The sequence below is a fragment of the Oryzias latipes genome, chromosome 18, assembly GCF_002234675.1.
Source record: "Oryzias latipes chromosome 18, ASM223467v1".
Taxonomy (NCBI): domain Eukaryota; kingdom Metazoa; phylum Chordata; class Actinopteri; order Beloniformes; family Adrianichthyidae; genus Oryzias; species Oryzias latipes.
The window spans coordinates 2,487,653-2,511,053 of record NC_019876.2 but is presented as its reverse complement, the minus strand read 5'-3'; the positions used below and the strand labels follow the sequence as shown (position 1 = coordinate 2,511,053).

The 23,401-nt window shown below is 37.3% G+C and overlaps 2 protein-coding genes across 2 annotated transcripts; both read right to left on the bottom strand.

The window, feature by feature from the left end:
• Positions 1-624: 624 nt before the first annotated feature.
• Positions 625-3,456, bottom strand: LOC110014834. The gene is made up of 5 exons (XM_023948981.1): positions 3,307-3,456; positions 3,056-3,184; positions 2,133-2,273; positions 1,788-1,899; positions 625-1,485 (listed from the first exon to the last, which is right to left on the bottom strand). The coding sequence occupies exons 1-5, from the start codon at positions 3,454-3,456 to the stop codon at positions 1,268-1,270; spliced, it is 750 nt and encodes a 249-aa protein (XP_023804749.1). The 3' UTR covers positions 625-1,267.
• Positions 3,457-12,035: 8,579 nt separating this feature from the next.
• Positions 12,036-16,708, bottom strand: LOC110014836 (myelin-oligodendrocyte glycoprotein-like). Its single transcript, XM_023965994.1, has 4 exons — positions 16,591-16,708; positions 13,256-13,570; positions 12,982-13,169; positions 12,036-12,903 (listed from the first exon to the last, which is right to left on the bottom strand). The coding sequence occupies exons 1-4, from the start codon at positions 16,676-16,678 to the stop codon at positions 12,880-12,882; spliced, it is 615 nt and encodes a 204-aa protein (XP_023821762.1). The 5' UTR covers positions 16,679-16,708; the 3' UTR covers positions 12,036-12,879.
• Positions 16,709-23,401: the final 6,693 nt, after the last annotated feature.

The following is a 23,401-nucleotide window of genomic DNA, read 5'->3' as shown; positions in this document are numbered from 1 at the left end:
CTTATTGACGTCGGCTTATATAGCAAAAAAACGTGCATCTTTTGTTGATATTTTATTTTATCAATTTGTCCCGCGGCGAACTATGTGTCATTTTTCAGCTTCCGGGTTCAGACCGTTATTGCTTACAACGGAGCAGAGAGGTTTCCGACTATTAGAGCGAGATGATTTTCTAATGTGCTTTTACTTGTGTTGTGATTATTATTGAGTTCATGATGATGAATGAATGAATGTTCGCTCATAATTTTCTAAGTCCTAACATGTGGCCAGTGCTTTATTTTTTACCGAATTTACCGGGAATAACTTAGGGTTTGGTTATTACGTGTCAAAAACCTTTAGCTTCGTTCGGATGAACTTATATTTAACGCTGCAATGTGCATCTTGGCTGCAGGTAAATATGTGGGAATAGAATCCGCCTTTTTATCTGGACGTGACTATTCACTGTCCCAAATTTCCTACTAAAGATTTATAATGGAATACTCCATTTGCTGAATCACTGTTTTTGTAATCACCTAGGATTGAGCGGCTCTGGAGAGATCTGTGGGTTGCTGTGACCAGCACATACTACAATGTTCTCCACCACCTTGAAGAAGAGGGATTCCTCAGCATTGCCAGTGTTCAACACCTCTTCTGCTGCCACTATGTATTTTTACCACGTATACAGGATGACCTGGACACTTTCTGCAGTGGTTGGGATAATCATCCTTTAAGAACAGAGAGTAACATTACTCCTAACCAGCTGTGGGTACTGGGTCGTGCACGTCATCCCATTCCCGAACCAGAGAACATGGAGGTATATACAAATATATAGATAACTTTGTGATGTTGGTTTGTTTGCTCTTTACCATTTATTTATTTCTGTGGCTTGCATACCTCAGGGCATGGAGATTCCACATATTGAGTGGGAGGAGAGCGGACTTCCTCATCAGGAACATTCAGACGTCGTTGTACCAAACATCAACTGCCCACTGACAGATGAACAAATGGCAGCTTTAAGAAGTGCAGTTGACCCAAGAGCTGAATCAGACTCCTTTGGCTCTGATGTTTACATTGCAGCTGTTAAGTTTTGTGAACATTTTTTTCCACAATAAAGGAAAAAAAATCTGTTAAGAGGCCAGTGGGATCAGTTTCATCAGTGGTTTATTTGAGAGCAAAATCTCAATGTTTTATTTTTTTAACAAAAACAGTAAAACACGTGACATTCAAGGCCACAACAAACTTCCTGGTCTAACAAAACCTTTTTTTATGAACATAAAACAAACCCAAGAATTCACAGGAGCCCAAATCCTGTATGACAAGTCTGAATACAGGCAAGGAGATCACATCTGAAAGATCTGTAGACTCTGTAATGACCTGGAATTTTTAAGGTCTCGTAGCAGGTGGAGGCTGTGGGATAGCTGCTTCTGACGATCTCCACAGACAGGCTCTTCGGTAAAATCTCCCATCCAGTCCAAAATTTGGCTAAATTCATCAATTCAACTGCCGTTCCTGTAAGCATCAATGAAGCAAAATCCAGAATAAAGATTATGTTTCAATTTATTTGTCAAAAATAATTTAACTTCACAATTCTTAAACTGTGTGTCAGTGTAGCTTTAAGGCTAATTTGGAAAAATATGTATTTAACAGATGTAATTACACTTACTGGACTAATAAGAGTAACATAATCATGTTAATGTTTTCATTCATGAATGTTAAGGTTTTCTTTCTGGAATTGATATTTTTTTATAAATTCAATTCAATAGCAGCCAAAAAAAACTTTTGTAGCACTCCCATATATGAAAGAAACTTACCATTTTTAATGAACTCCTGAAGATACCCCTTAATGCGGCTTTTGGTTTCAGCAGACCAATCATCATCTTCATCTTCCTCCTCCTTTGGCCAACTGATGCGTTGAAGAAATATCTGTAATAGGATAAAAGTATTAAACACGTTGCAACAATTTTAACTTCAATATATAGTATCCCCCCCCACAATTCGCAGGGGTTAAGGACCAGAGACACCTGTTAATACGCCAAATTTGAGAATGCCAATACCACATTTATTTTGTAAAAAGCGTGAAAATTCTCAACAAGGTGCATTTTTTAAGAAAATTGTAGAAGTACAAATCCTAACCGAGGTCACTGGCAAATATGTACCTCAGGACAAATGTCGCCTGTTCTTTCACTTGGAAAAATCAAGGCTGCAGTTTCAGGTCGCTTGGTAAGCACTGTCCACACTGGAGTCTCTTTAAGCCCTCGTCTCAGCTGTTTAATTTGCCTTGTGACACGTCCAATTACCTACAAACAAACAGAAACGTTTAAAAAATGATACACACATTTAAAACCCAGACTTTCTTTCTGTTCTGTCAAATGTCAATATGAAATGAGAACCAGTTTTATTACTGCAGCTAATCATCATTCTATTTACTGGCGGTAAAAAAAAATGAAGAACGATACTTTCCAATAGTGGAAAATGTATATTACTGTAGTTAAACAAACTAATAAAAAAGTAAAAATGTGTAATTTTACATGCAATAAAAGCACAATCATAGGTTCCACTCACATGAAGTTAATCAGGCCCTATCTCATAATGTAGCAAAAGCTGAATAAACAAAAATAACTAATTTTTCATGTTGATGGTTGTGAAGTTCTTGGAAATATTTTGATTTTTTGACTTATCCAATCCTATTGATGTAGGTATGACAGAACTTTTTTGAGAGACTGCCAAAATATGTTTAAAAAAAGACTTGCTGTTTGTGAATTAAATAACATTTTAGGAAAAATTGAAAATGTTTCTATATTTCTTTGTTTTATAGTGCAAATTATAGTTGGTGATGGCACAGTTGTTAAGTAGAGAACTTAGAATTGTCATTTCATTTCATAAAACCTGGTCTGGAGTCTAATGATGCTAAAAAAACAAGCTCTCATAAAGGATGTCATACATTTTCTATCATGGTTTTGCAATTTTTTTTATAGAAGGTCTGGTAGTTTATTTAGAAGGAAGAGCAAAAATACTATACTCAGGCATCCATGATATTTAAATAAAAAGATTCTGCCAAAAACAAAACATTTTCACTCACAGCATGAATCAACAGCTTCTCAAAAAGCCATTTTTTATTGCTCTCCGTCAAGCAAGGAAGGTCCCACGCATAGGCCAATTCCTGAACCCTTGCTCTTTCAGCTTCAGAAAGTGCAGTGTCCCCTTCAAGCTTAAAATAAAATAAAAAGTTAAGATCTAGCGCAAAATGTAATGTTAAAAAATAAGTGTAGTGCAGAAATTGAAAGACACTTCTCAGAACCTAAGAACAAAAATTTAGAAAAAAAAAATTACAAGCTCGATTTTCTCTTTGATGTCCAGGTCTGCGCAGTCCTCCAGTGTAACGGTTGCCGTTTCAGGGCTCCCACCAAGCAGGACATGGACAACAGCGGGGCTGAGCCCAGACAAGCAGGGTCCTTCATGTATGAAGGAGTGGCCAATCATTCTCCCTGCCACCAGGAACATGTCACTCTCCACGAGAAAGTGAGAGGCTGAGGGAACTAAATGGCCAGGTGGTCCTTCAAAAAGGCACGTAACATTGGAATTTGCTGTTCAAGACATTAAAATGAAAAATTAAGTTATAGGGTAGTCTTTCATATGATTTGGAAGGAGGCATAATGTTATGTGCTTACCAAAATTGATGCAAAATCCAGATTTCAGTTTCTCCATACATGTGGAGATAAAGTAACGAGTGACTCCCTGTCCAACAGCAGTATCCCCTTTAATACAAAGGTGAGGCAAATTTGATTACTGTATGAGTACTATCAGAAACAAAATAATCTAAAGCAATCTTAAGGATAAAAAAAGATACCCAACTTTTTTATTAGGAATTAAGATGTAATATGTATACAATTACAAATAATTATAATATTTCCAAAACCTCTTAAGGTGTATCAATATGCAAAAGTGATGAAATGGCACTGGAATAGAAACTCAATATTTCCCACCTCGACACTTGTATACCAACCAACCACCAGTAACTGCTGCCAGTTTTGGAAACAAAACATTGAGGGCTTCACACAGCTGTAAACAAACATTATATTCATTGTTGACTTAATTAAGGATAAAAAGTAAAAAGTGCTCTTATATAATTGTAATAACTTTGTTTTTTTATTTCTTAGATGTCAAACTGATGGAGTTACCAAATAGATATTGAAAATAGACACACAAACATGACAATTTGCATCTTATTACCTCATCATGTGTTGTGCTTTCATATAGTTGAGCAGTCCTGCGACCCAACCCTGCCTGCAGGTGGACTATCTGCTCTTCTTCAGATGGACTTCTCTCACATTGTTTAGGCAACAAGTGAAAGACCACTTCCAATGGTTTAATTTTCTTTGCAGGGATATAACTGGCTGCAGGAAAGCGCCGCTTTCCTCTTCCACGGGCAAAGATACCTGGAAAGGACCTTTAAAAAACAAAAGAACAAAGATGTGTGACTAAAAAAACACTATTATATCAATTTTATTTGAAGATTGACATATGAAACAGATGAACAACATAAAGCTTGCTATGACGTAATAACCTGACACGGTGAGTCAAAATTCTAGACACATCTCATTATGAAAGTGTAGAAATGTCAACACCCATGATTTCTTTATGTTATATAAACACTGAGAACAAGAACTTTTGAGTTGTAAATAGGTGGTATTGTAGTTAGCACAACCACCTCATGTGAAAAAAACAAAAACTTTTTTTCTTAACCTTTTACCTTGGGCGATAAATATCGACCCATAAATGTTTTGTACTGGTCTAGCAATTATCTTATTTAGCCATATTTTATAACAGTATTTGCTCAGTTGTGTATAACCTTAAATTGGACTAATGGGTGGTAAACATTTGTTTAACAAAATAATTTCCCATTGCTATTAAGAGCATGTGAGCCACATTCAGCTGAGGAGCTGCAGGAGTGAAACCAACTAAATTGACATCTGTAAGTGTCTTTTTGCGTGCTCAAGGCTTGGCGGAGTAGGTCATTTCGCTAATGGAAGAACAGAAGGTAGGTAAAAAAAAGTAATTGTTTTAAACCAGATCTTGTAAATGAAAGGGCAGCAGGCTATGCTAGCATTTTGCAATAGCAAAAGGGCAAAAAGGGCTTGTCTAGAAATGTTCAGCACCCCCCATTGCCGTGCCTGTTTTTATCACTACAGAAAAACTACCAACACAAAAAGGTAGAAATGAATGAAAACACAGTCCTGTTCAAGTTTACCGTGTCATTTCCATCTGAACAGATGGTCTTTCTGCTCCAGTGTTGTTAGTTTGGCTGCCTTGCCTCTGCTCCCTATACAATGCAAACATATTCATTAATCAGATAAGGCTTGACCTTGAATTTAATAATAAAAAAGGCAGATATGAAAACCTCTGGTTTAATACTCAACCCTTCAGTGAGAGTAGTAACACCAGAGTTAGTGCTCTGGTGTCTCCCCGATGATGTTACCAGGTGCAGTAAGCGTTGGATTGACTGCACAATTTCACTGTTATCACTCTAACACAAAACACAAAAACACAAATTTAGCCCACGGATGGAAACATAAAATATTAGCGTTATTTATTTTTTAGTTCATAAACGCAGTGCTTCTCAATTATTTTTTGCGCACGCCCCACTATTTGAGAAGCACTGCAGATTAACGCAAAATATAAGGTAATGGTAGTCGCTATCTGGCTATATACGTGGTCTTTCACGTTAGCAGAAAAGTTAACACAAGGCGGGAAACTTAAAAAACATAAAAAATATTTTTGTCATTTATTATTTTAATTTAAAAAAATAGATGAGCGGTTCATGTAACATTGCTTTGTTTTTTATTTTAAGTTGAAAAACGAATGAACAAGTGATACACGTATTGTTTCTTTTACATACGCATTACCAGAGTTAGCGGTCTGATTCTGTCTGACCCACGACCAGGTGCAGCAGCAGTCACTAAGCGCGGGATTAATAACTGCACAATTTTTTTTCACCGTGATTCGCGGCGGGAAAAATGGCGAGAACACAAATTTGAAAAAAATAAGATATCAACAGAAGATGCACGTTTTTTTGCTATATAAGCCGACGTCAATAAGACGATAATAGAGAGATATAAAGGATTAATGACTCACCGATGAACCGCCTGCCGAGTTTGCTGCCATCTTTTGGACTTCTGTAAAACGTACCGAACGCTGACGTCATGTCGTTCTCATGACTTGATTGGCTGGATATCGATGTGTTCTTAGATCGACTAGTTGTGCTGGTGGCACAAAAGAAGCAGCGTCTTCCCCTTCGAAATTTTTTACATTGAATTTTTGGGAGATGAAAATCTTAGGGTTAAAAAATATTTAAAATGAAAATTCAAGGGTTATAAAAATTCAGAATAAAAATTCAAGGGTTGTAAAAATTCAGAATGAAAATTCAAAGGTTATAAAAATTCAGAATGAAAATTCAAAGGTAAAAAAAATTCAGATAGAAAATTCAAGGGTTAAAAATATTCAGAATCTGATGGCACAGAAAAACTTCCATAGATTTTATACCTTTATTAAAATTAAGGTTATAGAATGTCACTGTATGATGGACTTTTTAAAAAGTGTTATAAAGTACATCTCTCCCCCCCTGCCCTTGTCCTCCGCCTGGCCACTTCATTTGGAAGCGACTCACAGACACCCCTGGTTCTTCACACATTTCCAGCAGGAGCGCGTGCAGCCAGGGGCGCCAATTCGCTACATGGCTGCGCTGTCGCTGTTTTTATTTTTTCATCAAGCCCGGAGCCGCGACCCGCGACCGTCCCCCCCCCCTTGATTCAGCCAGGTTTTGCGCAAGCACAAACGCGGGGCGCGCTCCGTGCTCATCTCTCAGCCGGCACCCTTCACCCCGCGCCCCCTCCCTTCTCACACACATTTGAGTCTACTTCTCAAAGACAGGAGAGAGAGAGGGGGAGCGCAGCTGCGGGACGCCGCCAGCTTTCAGGCTGTTTCAAACTCTGTGACATAAATAAACCAATAGTGGTGCATACATTATTTTACAAGGGCTGAGCCGCAGGCGCCGCCCCCCTTCATTTTTGCGCCCCAGGCAATCGCCCGTATGGCCCGTGCCTAAAACCGCTACTGATGATACCAAATGACTCTGGTTTGCTTTTAAATCTCTAGCTCATTTTGGCCAAATTTCTTATCCACAAAATTAAACATTCTAGTCAAAAATCACGCTTCATCGTATTCTTTTCTTAAATAAATCTGTACATTAATAGTTTTCTAGTTCTGAGAAGCAAAAAGTGATCAGAACCGTCTGTATGTGAAAGATTCAATGTTTGGTTGTAAAGTAAACAAGTCAACAATAAACCCCCTGGCTTATTATATGATGTGATATTTGCAATTGTTCTCTGATTGTATCACCTCAATGTGAATCTCTGTAAAATAGCAATAACTTTTATTAAGAAAAAGGAACAGGTGTCAGTATGAGGAGATGGCTGATTTTAAGATTTTTATTTTGTTGTCTCTCAGTTGACTTTCAGTCTTTGATCATATTTGGTCAGAGGCGTGGCTTATTAGATGAAGATCAGACCACATTTAAAAGCAGCGGCTCCGTCTGCTTGTTTCAGTCATGGTTTAGTCAGTTTGTAGGAGAATTCTGGTTTGTTTCTGCATCTTCTCTGGAAAATTGTTTAATGTTTCTTTGAATGTATTTAAACGGACAGAAAATGATGAAAATGTGGAAGATTTGACACACAGTTTCTTTGTACGTGGCAATTTTTATCCTTTAATTGTGTAAACCAAAAAAAAAATCTGTTAAATTTGAACCAAAACTTCTGCTGTGAATATTTCAAACCATGTTTTAGTTTAATTTCCTCAAATGTTCCTCAGAAACTGAGTATTCAGTCAGTGATCAAAGACTTTAAAGTAGAAACTGTTTTGGTAGAAATGAGGTGAAAGACTGAAAACATTTGACTAAATGAATAATCATCAGGAATCATTGATTGAAATGTGTCTTTAGATAGAATTAGAAAAGACTATTGCTTTAATCCTCTTTACTCATTTCTGGATTGGATTCTAGTTTGGATTGGACTTTTATTTTGAAAGGATTTGTCTTTGGTCCAATCAAAGTCACTTGTCCTTTGGTCTGATATCTATGTGGACAGAAATACTTTGGATCTTTTAGAAGCAGAAATCAAAGATTGAGAAGACATTTTCACTTGGAGGTAAAGACTCAGATTTAGAAAAGTTTCTTCCTGTTTTCTTTGTTTCCAGGTGAACCAATCATTGCTGCTCCTGGTGATGATGTCATCCTGCCGTGCCGCCTGGACTCTCAGGAGGATCTGCGTGGTTTCACCATAGAGTGGACCAAACTGGAGATAAAACCAGATCCATATAGTTTTGTGTGTTATTACCAGTTCAGGCGGATAGTAACTGAAGTCATGATAGAGTCGTTTATCCCGAGAGTGTTTCTGGACCAAGACGGACTAAAACGAGGAGACGTGACGTTAAAGATCAGGAACGTGTCGCTCCAGGATGAGGGGAAGTACAGCTGCTTCATTCCTGGGAAGAACTTCAGGGAGACGGTTCAGCTGGTTGTTGGTGAGTTTGCTCTGCAGGTTCTCCCTCACATGAAGAACATTTGTCCTGAACAGCAGGCAGGAAATGATGTCATCTCTTTGTTTCAGAGCCAAACGGAGTCAGAGCTCCAACCATGGAAACATCCCAGGTTGACATCATCTCCACTCCAGATCCAGGAGGAGACCGGATCTGGATCAGTCGCTCCAGACCGGCTCTCTGGATCCTTCTTGGACTTTTTCCCTCAGTGATCCTCTCTGCTGTATGTGTTTGTGTCTGTCAGAGGAAACAACCAGAAGTGAGTCCTGAATTCTCTGATCTCTCATCTTTCTGCAGGAATCTTCAGTTTCTAACATCCTTTTGTTTTCTTCATGTAGGGTCAGAAACCTCCTCTGGTCTGAAGACATCCCATCTCTCCAAAGCTGCTTTGCTCGTCTTCAAGGATTGAAGAGACTTTCAGAATAAAGTTCTACCTGGAGAACTTAGAGTGACCGACCTCGGCCCGTTCAGGAAAACAATGAGTCACATTAGCATCTGCCCCCACGGTTAGCAGTAAAGGGGCAACGGTTGACGATGAACTAGGATCCATCAGTAGCCACGGTTCTGCACACGTGGACCGGAGAACCCCCCCCCCCCCCCCCCCCCCCACCCAGTGGCGTTCATCATCTAGTAATCATCTGTTTGTGTTTTTCAGAATAAAATGCAGCAAAATGCACTTTTGTTTATCTGGACGTCTTGATATTTTTCTAAGAATATCTTGAGTTCAGAAATGTCTTTAGTGTTTTTAGAAATCGTCCTCAGTGAGAAAATGATTGCAGTGATTTCTGTGTGTGTTTGTAAATACTTGATGTGTTTTTGTATGAACTATGTGTTTGAAACATAAAATAAATCCTCTGTCAGCTTTAATCTGGTAGTTTTGTCCTGTTTTTTCCTTTTTCCTGACCTAAAACTGATCTGAAGCGTGACTCTGAAAGGGTGACTTTGATCACCGTGACGGTGATCTTAACTGTGTCTTTCAGAGGAGACAACAAAAAGTGAGTCCTGAATTCTCTCAGGATCTCATCTTTCTGCAGGAATGATCAGTTTCTTTCAGCTTCAATTCTTTAGTTTCTCTCTTTTCTACACATCAAAGCAAACGTCCTTTCATGGTTTATCATATTTCTGTTTTTGTTCGTGTTCAAGGAGGAAAATTGTTCATCAAAATTATTCATTTTTATGATTTATTTACCTATTTTTCACTATAGTTATCGTTGTCTGCGTATTTCAAATGTTTGTACATAAATATAAAAAAGAGAAATCTGTGTTTGAGCGTCCTGCTCACGTCTGCCACCTGCTGTCCAGGAGGGGAACCATCCAAACAGGTTTGCTCAAAGGTTCTCTGGAACTTCAACTCCATTGAAATTCTTCTGCCATAAACAGAAGACATAAACACAAAGATCATCAACCACAATCAAACTTTATTGATCTCACCAAACAGGAGTTTGTAACCTTCAGTGGCTGCAGCTTCAACCAGAAAAAAACTGGGATTTGTAGTTTTAAGAAGAAAAAACATTTTTGGATGATTTTTTTAATGTTTCAGTTCTGAACCATGACAGCAACAATCCCATTGAAGCCTCACTGAGTCATTTACTGTCATTTACTGTTATTCTATTTATGATGTTTAGTTTTTAGTTGAACACTTGGAAATAAACAAACAAATAAATAAAGAACATTTCAACAGAGAAACTATAAGAAAAAGGAACTAAAAATATATTCATTCACTAATTTCTCACTAATATTTAGTTTATTATTGCTGGAATAAGTTAATTAAATGATAAAATCCCAACATTAATAATAATTCAATATAGTGTAAAGACATGTTTATCATTTTTAATGGTAAATAAATGCAGTGAAATGAGCTTCCAACCTCTTTGTTACCAGTTATGGATGAAAAACTGGATATTTGACCCTGAAATAAATCATAAAGTCAAACTTTCATTTTTTAGAAACTCAGTTTAGAACTAAAGTTACATAAAAATGACAGATTTCTCCTGGTTTGAAGAGTTCTCATTTACCTGTTTATAGTAGGGGGGGGGGGGGGGGTGAACTCCAGCCCAAATGCAGCCTGTTCAATTCTTGAATCTGCTCCACCAAACTGGAATCAATGAGATTGCTAATCCTCATCCATGTTGGATTTTCCTGTAATTCTGGTGTCTCCCCATAGATGGCGCACTACACACACAAATCCCTTTGTTTAGGGGCAGAAAGTTCTTCTGCATTCATGTGCTGCTGGAAGATGGGTTGTTTTTCTGACCTTCCTGTGTGTTTTCAGAGTGGGACAGTCATTTTTCCCATCATTCCAGCAGCACTTGAACGCAGCATTTCTCTCAGTTGCTGTTTTTCTCTGATGGACATCAACCCATCCATGTGATTGGCTCTAAAATGACAACCAAAGTCCCAGTTTGGACAGAAAAACTCCACAGATGTTTGTTTCCATCTATTTCTTTTCAATGGGGATATTATGGGATGGATTGATTGGTGACAGAAAGAACATGATGGCATGAAAACAATAGGAGAGAACAGAGAATGAAAGTCTAGGATTTCCATCAGCAACGTTTAGGACATGAAGGCTCAATTCTCCATGTTCTCCTGAACCCTCCTTTTATCCCTGGGATCAATCTGACCCCAATTCAATGTATGTCATTCAAAAATAGTAGTTAACTTTTTAATTTTTACTTCATGATTTTTCCTAATTTGATGGGGATGACTGCTTAAGCATAAAATTATCATGATTTCTTTTTCAATGTGCTAAACATTTTTTGCTACATCTGTGTTCCTTTGGGGTCAATTTGACCCCCAGCTGTTTTAGCTGTGTAAAACGTGTCGGTCTGTGTGTGTGACCTAACATCCCCACCCTTGCAGGTGCAGAGTTGATACCTTTAAGTTGTTACATAACAGGGGGATGGGCAAAACAACTATTCCCACGAGAACTTTGATACTTCTCGTCTTTACTCTACTTCTCAATGTAGAAATTTATGTGTAAATGTAAATATGCATATCTACTTTTTTAAGTATTTAAATAATGACATTTTTATATGATACTTTGTTAGATTTGTTTTTTGTACTGTAACTGTGAGTACTTTGTCATTGTCCAAGTGGACAGTGACAATAAAGACACATTTTATCTTATTTGATCTTTTCTTATCATATTGTTACTTATTGTATCATTACTTAACGTATCGTTACTTAACGTATTGTTACTTATCGTATCGTTACTTATCATATCTTATATCGTTTCTAATTGTATCGTTACTTAACGTATTGTTACTTATCGTATCGTATCTTATATCGTTTCTTATTGTATCGTTACTTAACGTATTGTTACTTATCGTATCGTATCTTTTATCGTTTCTTATTGTATCATTTCTTATCATATTGTTACTTATTGTATCATTACTTAACGTATTTTTACTTATCGTATCGTACCTTATATCGTTTCTTATCGTATCATTTCTTAACATATCGTTACTTAACGTATTTTTACTTATCGTATCGTATCTTTTATCGTTTCTTATTGTATCATTTCTTATCATATCGTTACTTATCGTATCTTTAAGGAAACATACTAGTAACCTTTTTAACTTAGTTTATCGTTTTCAACCTTAGTAATGACTAAAGTGTTGTGTATGGTAGCATCACCCTATATCATAAGTACGTATAGCGTTCATTAGCCTTACTTATACTTCGGGTCACACTTACCACACTTAATGGTACGTTCCATTTCACAACGCCCATTGAGGTGGCTGTATGACTGATTTTCCATAGCTCAAGTTAAAAGGCCATTTCAATCAATGGATTTGTTGGTAAACGTCTCAACTATAGTGGTCTCTTGACTTCCAGACCTCTGAAGAACTGAACTATCAGAGCTGCTGCAGAGGAACCACATGAGGAGAACGTCTAAACGTTCCAGCTACAAGCTTCCAGCTGAACAGAAAACCAGACACGGCATCAAAGAACAGCTGGACCAAACTCATTACATCAAACTCTGAACGGTTCAAACCAACATAGTTTAAACCGAACATCTGTGATCCTGAAACGCCTGGAACCATTGAAATCCGGCTCAGACCTTCAGACTTTATGAAGCACATGTTCAGAGATTTTGTGTTGAGAACTGTAAGAAGTTCTTCAAAATGACTGAAGGAGCACCGATCCTCAGGCAAAAGCAGGTCTAACCAGAGCATCGTCACGTCTTCACATATTAGCTTCCATCCACCTAAAGTGAATGTGATAAGTATGTAGTGCCAACACGTGGCAGCAATGTGTATTCATTGATCCTCAAGAGGACCAATAATGTATTGTATAGCTGGGATGTCTTCAGACCAGAGGAGGATTCTGACCCTACATGAAGAAAACAAAGGATGTTAGAAACTGAAGATTCCTGCAGAAAGATGAGAGACCAGAGAATTCAGGACTCACTTCTGGTTGTTTCCTCTGACAGACACAAACACAAACAGCAGAGAGGATCACTGAGGGAAAAAGTCCAAGAAGGATCCAGAGAGCCGGTCTGGAGCGACTGATCCAGATCCGGTCTCCTCCTGGATCTGGAGTGGAGATGATGTCAACCTGGGATGTTTCCATGGTTGGAGCTCTGACTCCGTTTGGCTCTGAAACAAAGAGATGACATCATTTCCTGCCTGCTGTTCAGGACAAATGTTCTTCATGTGAGGGAGAACCTGCAGAGCAAACTCACCAACAACCAGCTGAACCGTCTCCCTGAAGTTCTTCCCAGGAATGAAGCAGCTGTACTTCCCCTCATCCTGGAGCGACACGTTCCTGATCTTTAACGTCACGTCTCCTCGTTTTAGTCCGTCTTGGTCCAGAGACACTCTCGGGATAAACGACTCGCTCATGTGTTCAGTTATGATCTTCCTTCTCCAGTACAGAAACACAAAAAGCTTCATGTCCAGTTTGATCCACTCCACAATCTGTTCCTGCAGATCCTCCTGAGAGTCCAGGAGGATCTGCAGGATGACATCATCACCAGGAGCAGCAATGATTGGTTCACCTGGAAACAAAGAAAACAGGAAGAAACTTTTCTAAATCTGAGTCTTTACCTCCAAGTGAAAATGTCTTCTCAATGTTTGATTTCTGCTTCTAAAAGATCCAAAGTATTTCTGTCCACATAGATATCAGACCAAAGGACATGTGACTTTGATTGGACCAAAGACAAATCCTTTCAAAATAAAAGTCCAATCCAAACTAGAATCCAATCCAGAAATGAGTAAAGAGGATTAAAGCAATAGTCTTTTCTAATTCTATCTAAAGACACATTTCAATCAATGATTCCTGATGATTATTCATTTAGTCAAATGTTTTCAGTCTTTCACCTCATTTCTACCAAAACAGTTTCTACTTTAAAGTCTTTGATCACTGACTGAATACTCAGTTTCTGAGGAACATTTGAGGAAAACAAACTAAAACATGGTTTGGAAAGATTCACAGCAGAAGTTTTGGTTCAAATTTAACAGTCTTTTACCTTTAAATTAAATAAAGAAATAAAAGTTCCACGCACAAAGTAACTGTGTGTCAAATCTTCCACATTTTCAACATTTTCTGTTTGTCTGAATACATTGAAACAAACTTTCAACAATTCTGCAGAGAAGAAGCAGAAACAGACCAGAATGTTGCTGCAAAAATTGTTGAACCATGACTGAAACAAGAAGACGGAGCTGCTGCTTTCAAACCTTGAACGATCACTGTCTAATAGGCCACGCCTCTGATCAAAGACTGAAAGCCAACTGAGTGACAACAAAATTAAAACCAGAGGGTTTTTCCAGGAAGCACGTGTAACCCTTGTGCTATCCTAGGCCCTTTAACATTGGGAGTTGGGTCATCTAGACCCAATAGACAGTGCTCTGAACCTTTTTTCTTCAATGATTTGTGATCTTCACTGGTGTCCATGAATTACATGAAATCTTTCCACCTTTATCCACCTTTGTCATGGTAGGGAGAACACGTCAATGGAAGGGGGGGGGGGGGGGGGGGGTCATCTAAGATAGCACAAGGGTTAAACTAGCCTGACTTTCCGCCTGAACTTGCTTACTCTGGGTATGTCGGTTCCAAAAGACCGGATATGAGTTAGCGTAATTACGCTCGACTTGGTAACCCTGGGTTAATGGGCGTGCACAGCAGGTTCATAAAGACATTGTCAATGGATCGCCGATTTCTGGAGTCACCATGGAAACGTGTGGTAAAAAAAGAAAGCGCTATACTTCAGTGAGACGGAGTCTGAGGTTTTAATGATGCCGTATAAAGATTATGAGACCATCAAAAAAGTAACACGGCTGCATCATCAGCAAAAGAAAGAGTTTCTGCGTGTAGAAAAAGAACAGACAAAGTAAACATACAAGTTTCTATCTCATTACTATTTTCATTGTGACGCATATATACATATATATACTAAATGTCATATTACTCCAATTCAATTAAATGTTTTGCCATCTTAATTTATTGTCTAAATTTGAGCCTGCAGATATTCTTATTTTTATAACAATAAAATGAATGTAACAATAAGACTCTTTTCACAAAACCTTACACCATATCACATTAGTGGTCCTAAATAACCTCATCCTCTCCCTCCCTCCCACTCATGGTGCAGAAAGAATTAAGTATAACAGTATAAATAACTCAGTAAAACACAGTAAAACAGCTAAACAACTAAACACATTTGGTCAAAAACCCACACTTAAACCAAAATCCGTCCAGACAGGCAAAGGGAATGGTATCCCAGAATCCCATGCGGTGCCGATCTAACAGCAGCACCAAAGTTACACCTACTTAATTAAATTAATTTGAATGAAAGGAAAATAATTGTGTAATTTTTAAACTGACCTAACAAAAAAATTGATTTATCTTAACTGAAGCAAATAATTAAGTTAGATCAAAGTATAAAGTGTATCTTTCCAACATCCATATGTGGTCTTATCACCCTCTCATGGTGGAAAAAGTATTATCTGAGCTTCTTCATCCACTAAATCATCTTCAAATGGACACTCCATGCTGCTTCACCTCTCTGTAAACAAACTAACCTTCAATTAAATTTGCTCCAGACCAGGTTATGTTCAGAGCATGAGTTGCCATGGCAACTTGACCTACCCTGAAACATACCTCCATTTCTGGAACCGAAAGCTGAGCTTATCAACTTCCTTAGCCTCAAACTTACCGTGAGAGCTAGCATAATCTCCCCCCTGAAAATCCAAATCATCAAAAGCCATCTCCTCAAATCATAACCTGTTCTTTTTTTCTCAATAATTTATGCTGTTTTACAGAGATTCACATTGAGGTGATACAATAAGAGAACAATTGCAAATTTCACATTCAGATATAAAAAACAAGAATAGAATTAGAAATAAGCCAGTGGGTTATACTTTACAACAAAACATTGAATCTTTCACATACAGACGGTTCTGATCACTTTTTGCTTCTCAGAACTAGAAAACTATTAATGTACAGATTTATTTAAGAAAAGAATACAATGAAACGTGGTTAAGATAAGAAATTTGGCCAAAATGAGATACTTAAAAGCTATACCAGATTCCTTTGGCATCATCTTTAATATTAGACCCAACAAGACATCATTCCAGAATAAAATAACACAAAAATCAATTTAGTCATGAATGAAATCACAAACTTCTGCCAAAACACTTCAACAAATAAAGATGGATGACTGTTTCAGGAGAATTGCAGCACCAGTGTAAGTGTGCATCAGTGTGATGTCTTTTCTGCAGAGTTTTTTTTTAAATAATAATATGTTCAGATGTGAAATTTTTGCAGAAATCTAACAGACTTTCACTTTTAAATTTACAAAGAAAATAAAAAGTTCCACTTAGAAAGTAACCGTGTGTCCAATCTTCCAGATTGTCATCATTTTGTGTCTGAATCCATCAAACTTTCTCCAAATTCAGACGTTAGTTCATTGAATAGTCTTTAGAAAGAACCGCCACCATAAAAGGTGGAAGTTTCTAAACATCAAACAGAAACTTTTCTCCAGAGTTGAACTAAAGAACAGAACATTCATGAACTTACCTTCAACATGTGAACAGAACCAGAACCACACACATGCAGAAATCCACAGACAAGAAGCAGAAACAGACGAGAACGTTGCAGACATCATGACTGAACTGTGGATGAAACAGACCTCAGGCTTGTGCAGTTATGTGAAAGAGCAAGTGTCTTTGCTCAAGTTTAGTCAAGTTTAGTCTGCTTCTCCACCTTCTTCAGGGTGGGGCAAGGTGGAGCTGGAGAAACCTGTAGCTCTAGTACCTGCTAAGAATAAATGCTCGGGTTTGGTCTTCCTGGTTCAATCGTGGTTCATGATTCGGACGGAGTCTGAGATTTTAATGACGGCGTATGAAGATTATACGTCCATCAAAAAAGTAACACGGCTGCATCATCAGCAAAAGAAAGAGTTTCTGCTTGGAGAAAAAGAACAGACAAAGTAAACATACAAGTTTCTGATCTTATTTTCATTTTCCTTGTGGGTTAGGGTTAGGGCATATATATATATATATATATATATATATCGTAAATGAATTACTTCTATTGGTAACAAGTAATTGAGTTAAATTTATTCAACCTAATTTCATGTCTATAAAACTCAATAATTGTTAATACAACTCAAATTTATACATTTTTCTAACTAAATGTCATATTACTCTGATTCAATTAATATTTTTTCCATCTTAATTAATTACAATTCTTGAATTCTCGTATGTCTAAGTTTGTGTCGGCAGATATTCTCATTTTTATAAAAATAAAAAGGACGGGGGGGGAAATGCACGGAGTGCAAAGATTCATTAAAGAATTTTCCATCGTTGTCATTACAGCATGGAGTTGTAGGGGTGCTATATAAACTCATCATCCTCATGGTGAGTTTATATAGCACCTTACCTTCAACATGTGAACAAAACCAGAACCACACACATGCAGAAATCCACAGACAAGAAGCAGAAACAGAACAGAACTCTGCAGACATCATGAACCGTGACTGAGACTGGAAGACGGAGCTGCTGCTATTTAGCCATTTGACGCCTTAGCACATTTGAGATATTGAATACTTCCTATCTTTAAGGCGGTGACTTACTAGCAGGTAAAATTGATGATCATAGGTGGGGTCAAATCTCGGGTTGCTTGCGCGTGGAGAAAATCTAAAATTCCTTGTTGACAGCCACAATGACAGGGTGACAGGTTGCAAAAATGCGGAAGAACTTTCTGCACCTAAACAAAGGTATGTCGCTGGTATCTCCCCATACTTCTGACGAGCAGTGAGGTTAATGGCTGGTGAGGCACTGACGTCAGTCAGATTTACAAACATATGAACCATACTGAGTAACTTATTCACCATTTGATTGACAACAGTTAACGTGTTTTGTTTAAAATATCATTTCAACGTGTTTTTTTCATATACAAACTGCAGCATAGAAAAAAGCACAAACCTTATTATCGTCTTACCTTTACTTGTAAATAAAGTCCATACGCCAGTCTTTTCGTCTGTACCACTCTGCCTGAAATGACCGATTCTTCTGTCCCGTTGTCTGTAGAATCCGTAACTGTTGGTCTTCCTTTCAAAATAATCTCCTGCTTTGACTCAAAGTCCAATTTATTCTGATCTGCAGGAATGTGCAGTTTCTAACATCCTTTGTTTTTTTCATGTAGGGTCAGAAACCTCCCCTGGTCTGAAGACATCCCATCTCTTTCAAAAACCAGAGAGAGTCTCAGCAGATGAGGCTTCAACCTTTCCTCAACCTGTAACTAAGTCTGTTGGTCTGATTAGTTCTGGAGACACAAGAGGACGACCGTCTGTCATGTGACTCTCTGTCCACAAAAAAGATGAACCCTGGTGGGTTTCTGGTCTGGATCTTTTTTTCTGAGAAGATGCTGCTCTGTTTGTTGCTGTAACCATCCATCAATACATAAAACATTAATAAATCGTAAATTAAAAAAAAGTGCTTCCAAACAATTGGAACGTTTTCAATAAACATTCAGCTCACCAGTTTAACTAAATCATGTTAGTCTGCTCTGCTGCTGCTGGCGTTCACCTGCTGCTCTGTGTGCTCTCTTCCACTTTAATCTAGGTATAGTTTTAGCACACTTAAATATATGTAGCTTGAGAAACAAGATTAATGAAATCACACAAATATGTTTGACTGAAAATATTCATGTCTTAGCCTTATCTGAAACACGCCTAGATAGTACTTTTGAAAACTCAATGCTAAATGTTGATGGGTACAGATTATACAGAAGAGATAGGAATCAAAATGGTGGAGGAGTAGCATTCTATGTAAAGGAGAATATTGTTGCTACCCTAAAATCAGAGTTAATGAGCAGAGACATCGAAGTAATATGGTTGCAAATTAATCTTCCATTTAGTAAACCAACACTGGTCGGTTGTTGTTACAGACCACCTAGCTCCAATGCAGAATACTTACAAAAAATATGTGAAAATATGGAAATGGTCTCAAATAAATGTGGGGAAATGTTTCTTCTTGGGGACTTTAATATAGACTGGTTTTCAAAAAAAAGTTTTTTGTTTGAAAAGATCATTACAATGGCTAATACATGTAATCTTAAACAGGTCATGACACAACCAACTAGAATTGCTATGGATAATTCATCTAAATCAACCTGTATAGATCACATTTACACTAACGTTCCTGATTTATGCTCCCAGGCAGTTTCTATTGGAGTAGGGTGTTCTGATCATAATTTGATAGCCATTACAAAGCAAACAAAAATGCCTAAATCCGGTGGAAGAATCATGTATCGCAGATCCTATAAACATTTTAATCCCAATCTATTTATTGATGAAATCAAAAGTTCGAATTGGTCTACAGTTGTGCAGGAAATTGATGTAAATGCTTCTTTGAACACTTTTATGGCAACTTTCGGAAAGATTGTTGAGAAACATGCTCCACTTCGTAAAAGAACAGTAAAAAGTAATAGTGCTCCATGGTTAGATGAGGAATTATTATCACTCATGAAGCGGAGAGACAACGCAAAAAAGGTGGCTTCCAATTCTAAACATTTAGAGGATTATACAAACTATCGCATATTAAGGAATAAAGTTACAAAATTAAACTTTTTGAAAAAGAAAGAATATTTTGGACAAAAAATTTGTGGTTCCATGAATGACAGTAAAAGATTGTGGAAAGTGTTACAAGAACTGATGTGCAAAAAAAAAAAGACTTTTAATTTGAATATGCAAAGTGGTGGCATTATTGTCAGTAAACCATTTGATATTGCCAATCATTTGAATGACTTTTTCATTAACAAAGTTGAAAAGCTGAGATCCTCTATGGTAGCACAGGATATAAGCTCTCCTTGTCAAAATATTCAATTGATAATGGAAAATAAAGCTTGTTCCTTGGTGTTCGACACTGTTAGTGAGAATAATGTTCAAGATTTGCTTCTCTCATTACCTGATGATAAAACACCAGGTATTGATTACATTGATGGTAGAATCCTTAAAATAGTTGCAAATGTTTTGGACAAACCAATATGTCATATTTTTAATAGAGCACTGATCAGTGGAGTGTTTCCTGACCAATGGAAACAATCAAAAATTATACCTCTAATTAAGGATGAAAAGTCAGAGTTTACTGCTTCAAACTGCAGACCAGTTCATGTTCTCCCTGTTTTGAGTAAAATTTTTGAAAGGTTGATATTTAATCAAATGCTACACTACTTTATCTCAAATGATCTTTTTACTAGTGCACAGCATGCCTACAGACCAGTTCATTACACCAATACGGCATTAGTACATATGGTAGACCAGTGGTTAACACATTTGGATGATAAAAAATATGTGGGTGCGGTACTTTTAGATTTCACAGCTGCTTTTGATGTAATCGACCATGATATTCTGTTGGCAAAGCTAAAATGTTATGGTTTTCACAGTTGGCTCTTTCACTGATAAGAAATTATCTTAATGGCAGAACACAGAAAGTCCTCTTCAATGGTAGCTTGTCTGAAACAAAGTTTATGTCATGTGGTGTTCCACAAGGTAGTTGTTTGGGTCCACTTTTATTTTCAGTGTTTGTAAATGATATGTCCCAGGAGATTAGAAATGCAGAAGTGGTGTTATATGCAGATGATGCAACTTTATTCTGTGAATCTGCTACTGTCCCAGAGCTCAATACAGCCCTACAGAATCAACTTAATTTAGTTACCAATTGGGTTAAGTTGAATAAATTGGTTCTTAATACATCTAAAACAAAATGCATCGTTTTCGGTACAAAATATTTATTGAATGCACCATGTTACCTGAATTTGAGGATTGACAATAGTTTAGTTGAACAAGTGACTAAAACCAAGCTTCTGGGCATCAAATTAGATGATCAGCTCTCTTGGACAGATCAGATTAATCATATAGTATCCAAGATGGGCAGAGGAATCACCCTGGCTCGGAGGTGTGCGCAATATTGTCCTCCTTCAGTCATGAGGACAGTTGTACAGTCTTTGGTTTTGTCACATCTGGAGTATTGCCCAGTCATTTGGTCTAGTGCGACACAGGGGCATCTAAAAAAAATTACAACTTGCCCAAAATCGAGCTGCCAGGGTGGCTCTTGGTTGCTCTTTTTGGACCAATGTGAACGAGATGCACACCATTTTAGGTTGGTTGATGGTAAAAGACAAAGTACAACTCAGTCTTCAATGCTTAATGCACAATGTCATTTTTAAAAAATGTCCACAATATTTGGTAAACAAAGTTTTATACAGTGGGTATTGTCACCAATACCAAACTCGTCAGGTCAGCTCTGGTGATTTGATTGTTCCTTTTTCAAGATCTAACTATATGAGAAGAACAGTGCTGTTTAGATCTTCTGTTGCATGGAATCAAGTGTCTGTAAGGACAAGGCTTATTAGTAACAAATATCATTTCAAAAAGATTTTAAAACTAAGATACATGGACTATTTACAATAACTAATAATTTAAATGATTTGCTGTTATGAAATGTATTATTGTTGATGTTATGTTGCTATGTGTTGATATGCTGGTAAAAATGAAATTGTTTTAACTTATTTTAACATGTGAAGCTTTTAAGGTAAATATGATGAATTAGTCACTGTATTTTGTAAAATCAGTTTTGGGTTTTGTGAAATTGGTATAATGTATGTAATTTTTGCGTATGGACCCCAGGAAGACTAGCGACCACTTTGTGGAAGCTAATGGGGCTCCAAATAAATAAATAAATAAATAAATAAATAAATAAATAAATAAATCTCAATCTTTAAGACAAAAAGTTTAAAAACTGGCCCTAAAACTCTGTCGTACTGTCGTAATCATGGAAGTATTGTGTGTATTCATTTTAATAAAACAATAAGTATCTTTTTTTCTGGTTAACAAAATTAGCTCACAGTTTCCCAGAATTAGTCCCCTCCACTATACTATCCACACCCCCATCAGGACAAAAAGAAAAACTTTTTTTTTCAATTTAATCTGTTATGTTTGATCAGTGTCAACATGTTCAAGGCTTTCTTTTTTTTAAAAGAGGCATTTCAGAAATAAATGTTTTATGACACAGATCACCGACAACTAAACATTCTCAGTGATAAAATAAATTAGGAATATGTAACATATGTAACAATAATATGTAACCCTAACCCTAACCCTAACCAGTTCTAGATAATTTTAAAGATCCAGAAATGTCCTGCACACAATTGACAAAACAAAGAAACATGAATTTATTGTTGACATAAACATGTTTTTATGCATTTATATGCATCTAAAATGTTGTTAATGCTTGATTTGATGTTTAGACAGATTTTTGCATTACTAATAGGATCTTTATGAAGCACAAACCCACAATGATCTGATTATGTCCCATGATGCATCTGTCTGAGGCAGGAATAAACCTGCAGAAACTATTCTTCTGTCCTGTTCCTTGTAGTGATGTCATGTTCAGAAAGTTAAAACCTGACACCTGAAGAACCAGTTCCTCTGGTTCCTCTGCTGCCTCTTCCTTCACTTCTTCTTCTGCTTAAGGCAGTGTAAAGATCAAGTCCTTTAGTTTATTATTTAAACATTTTCTCTATCCTGGTTTCTCTTTGTCCGTCACACCCTGTTCAGTTTTTAAATCGTCTTGTTTTCTCCTCAGTCTCTGATGTTCAGTTTGTCATTGTCAGGTCATCTGTTCTTCTCTGTGGTTCTCTGTGGGTTTTCCTCAGGTTCTGGTTGATTTCTTCAATGTTTCTGTCACCAAACCTGGACTTCTGCAGTTTGGTTCTACACCAACAGTTCCTGAAAGGCAGAGTTTAGTTGGGTTTGCTTCAGTCTTTCCACGCCTGATGAAGATGATGGAGAGGAGGCTGTGTTTTACTGGAAACATCTGTTCCATCAGAGAGAATCTCCTTAAAAACAAGGCAAAAGGAAGAACCGGATCAGTCCATCCAAGATGAAGAAGAGGGAAGAACCGGATCAGTCCATCCAAGATGAAGAAGAGGGAAGAACCGGATCAGTCCATCCAAGATGAAAAAGAGGGAAGAACCGGATCAGTCCATCCAAGATGAAAAAGAGGGAAGAACCGGATCAGTCCATCTGAGATGAAGAAGAGGGAAGAACCGGATCAGTCCATCCCAGATGAAGCAGCTGACGTTTAAAGATCTCAACCTGCACTGAGGACATTCATGCTGTTTGGTTGAATTTGGTGGTTTTGAAGATTTTTTTTGTCCTTTTTTGAATTTGTGCAATAAGATGTTTGACAGAAATATAAACAAATGCAGAATAAATGCACAGAATTAGAAAACTATAGATGTGTTAGAAAACTAGCTCTATTCTGTGGAATTATTTTAGCTTTAATGCTGATTTGTTCAACAAAAGCTTGATTAAGGTGTTAAA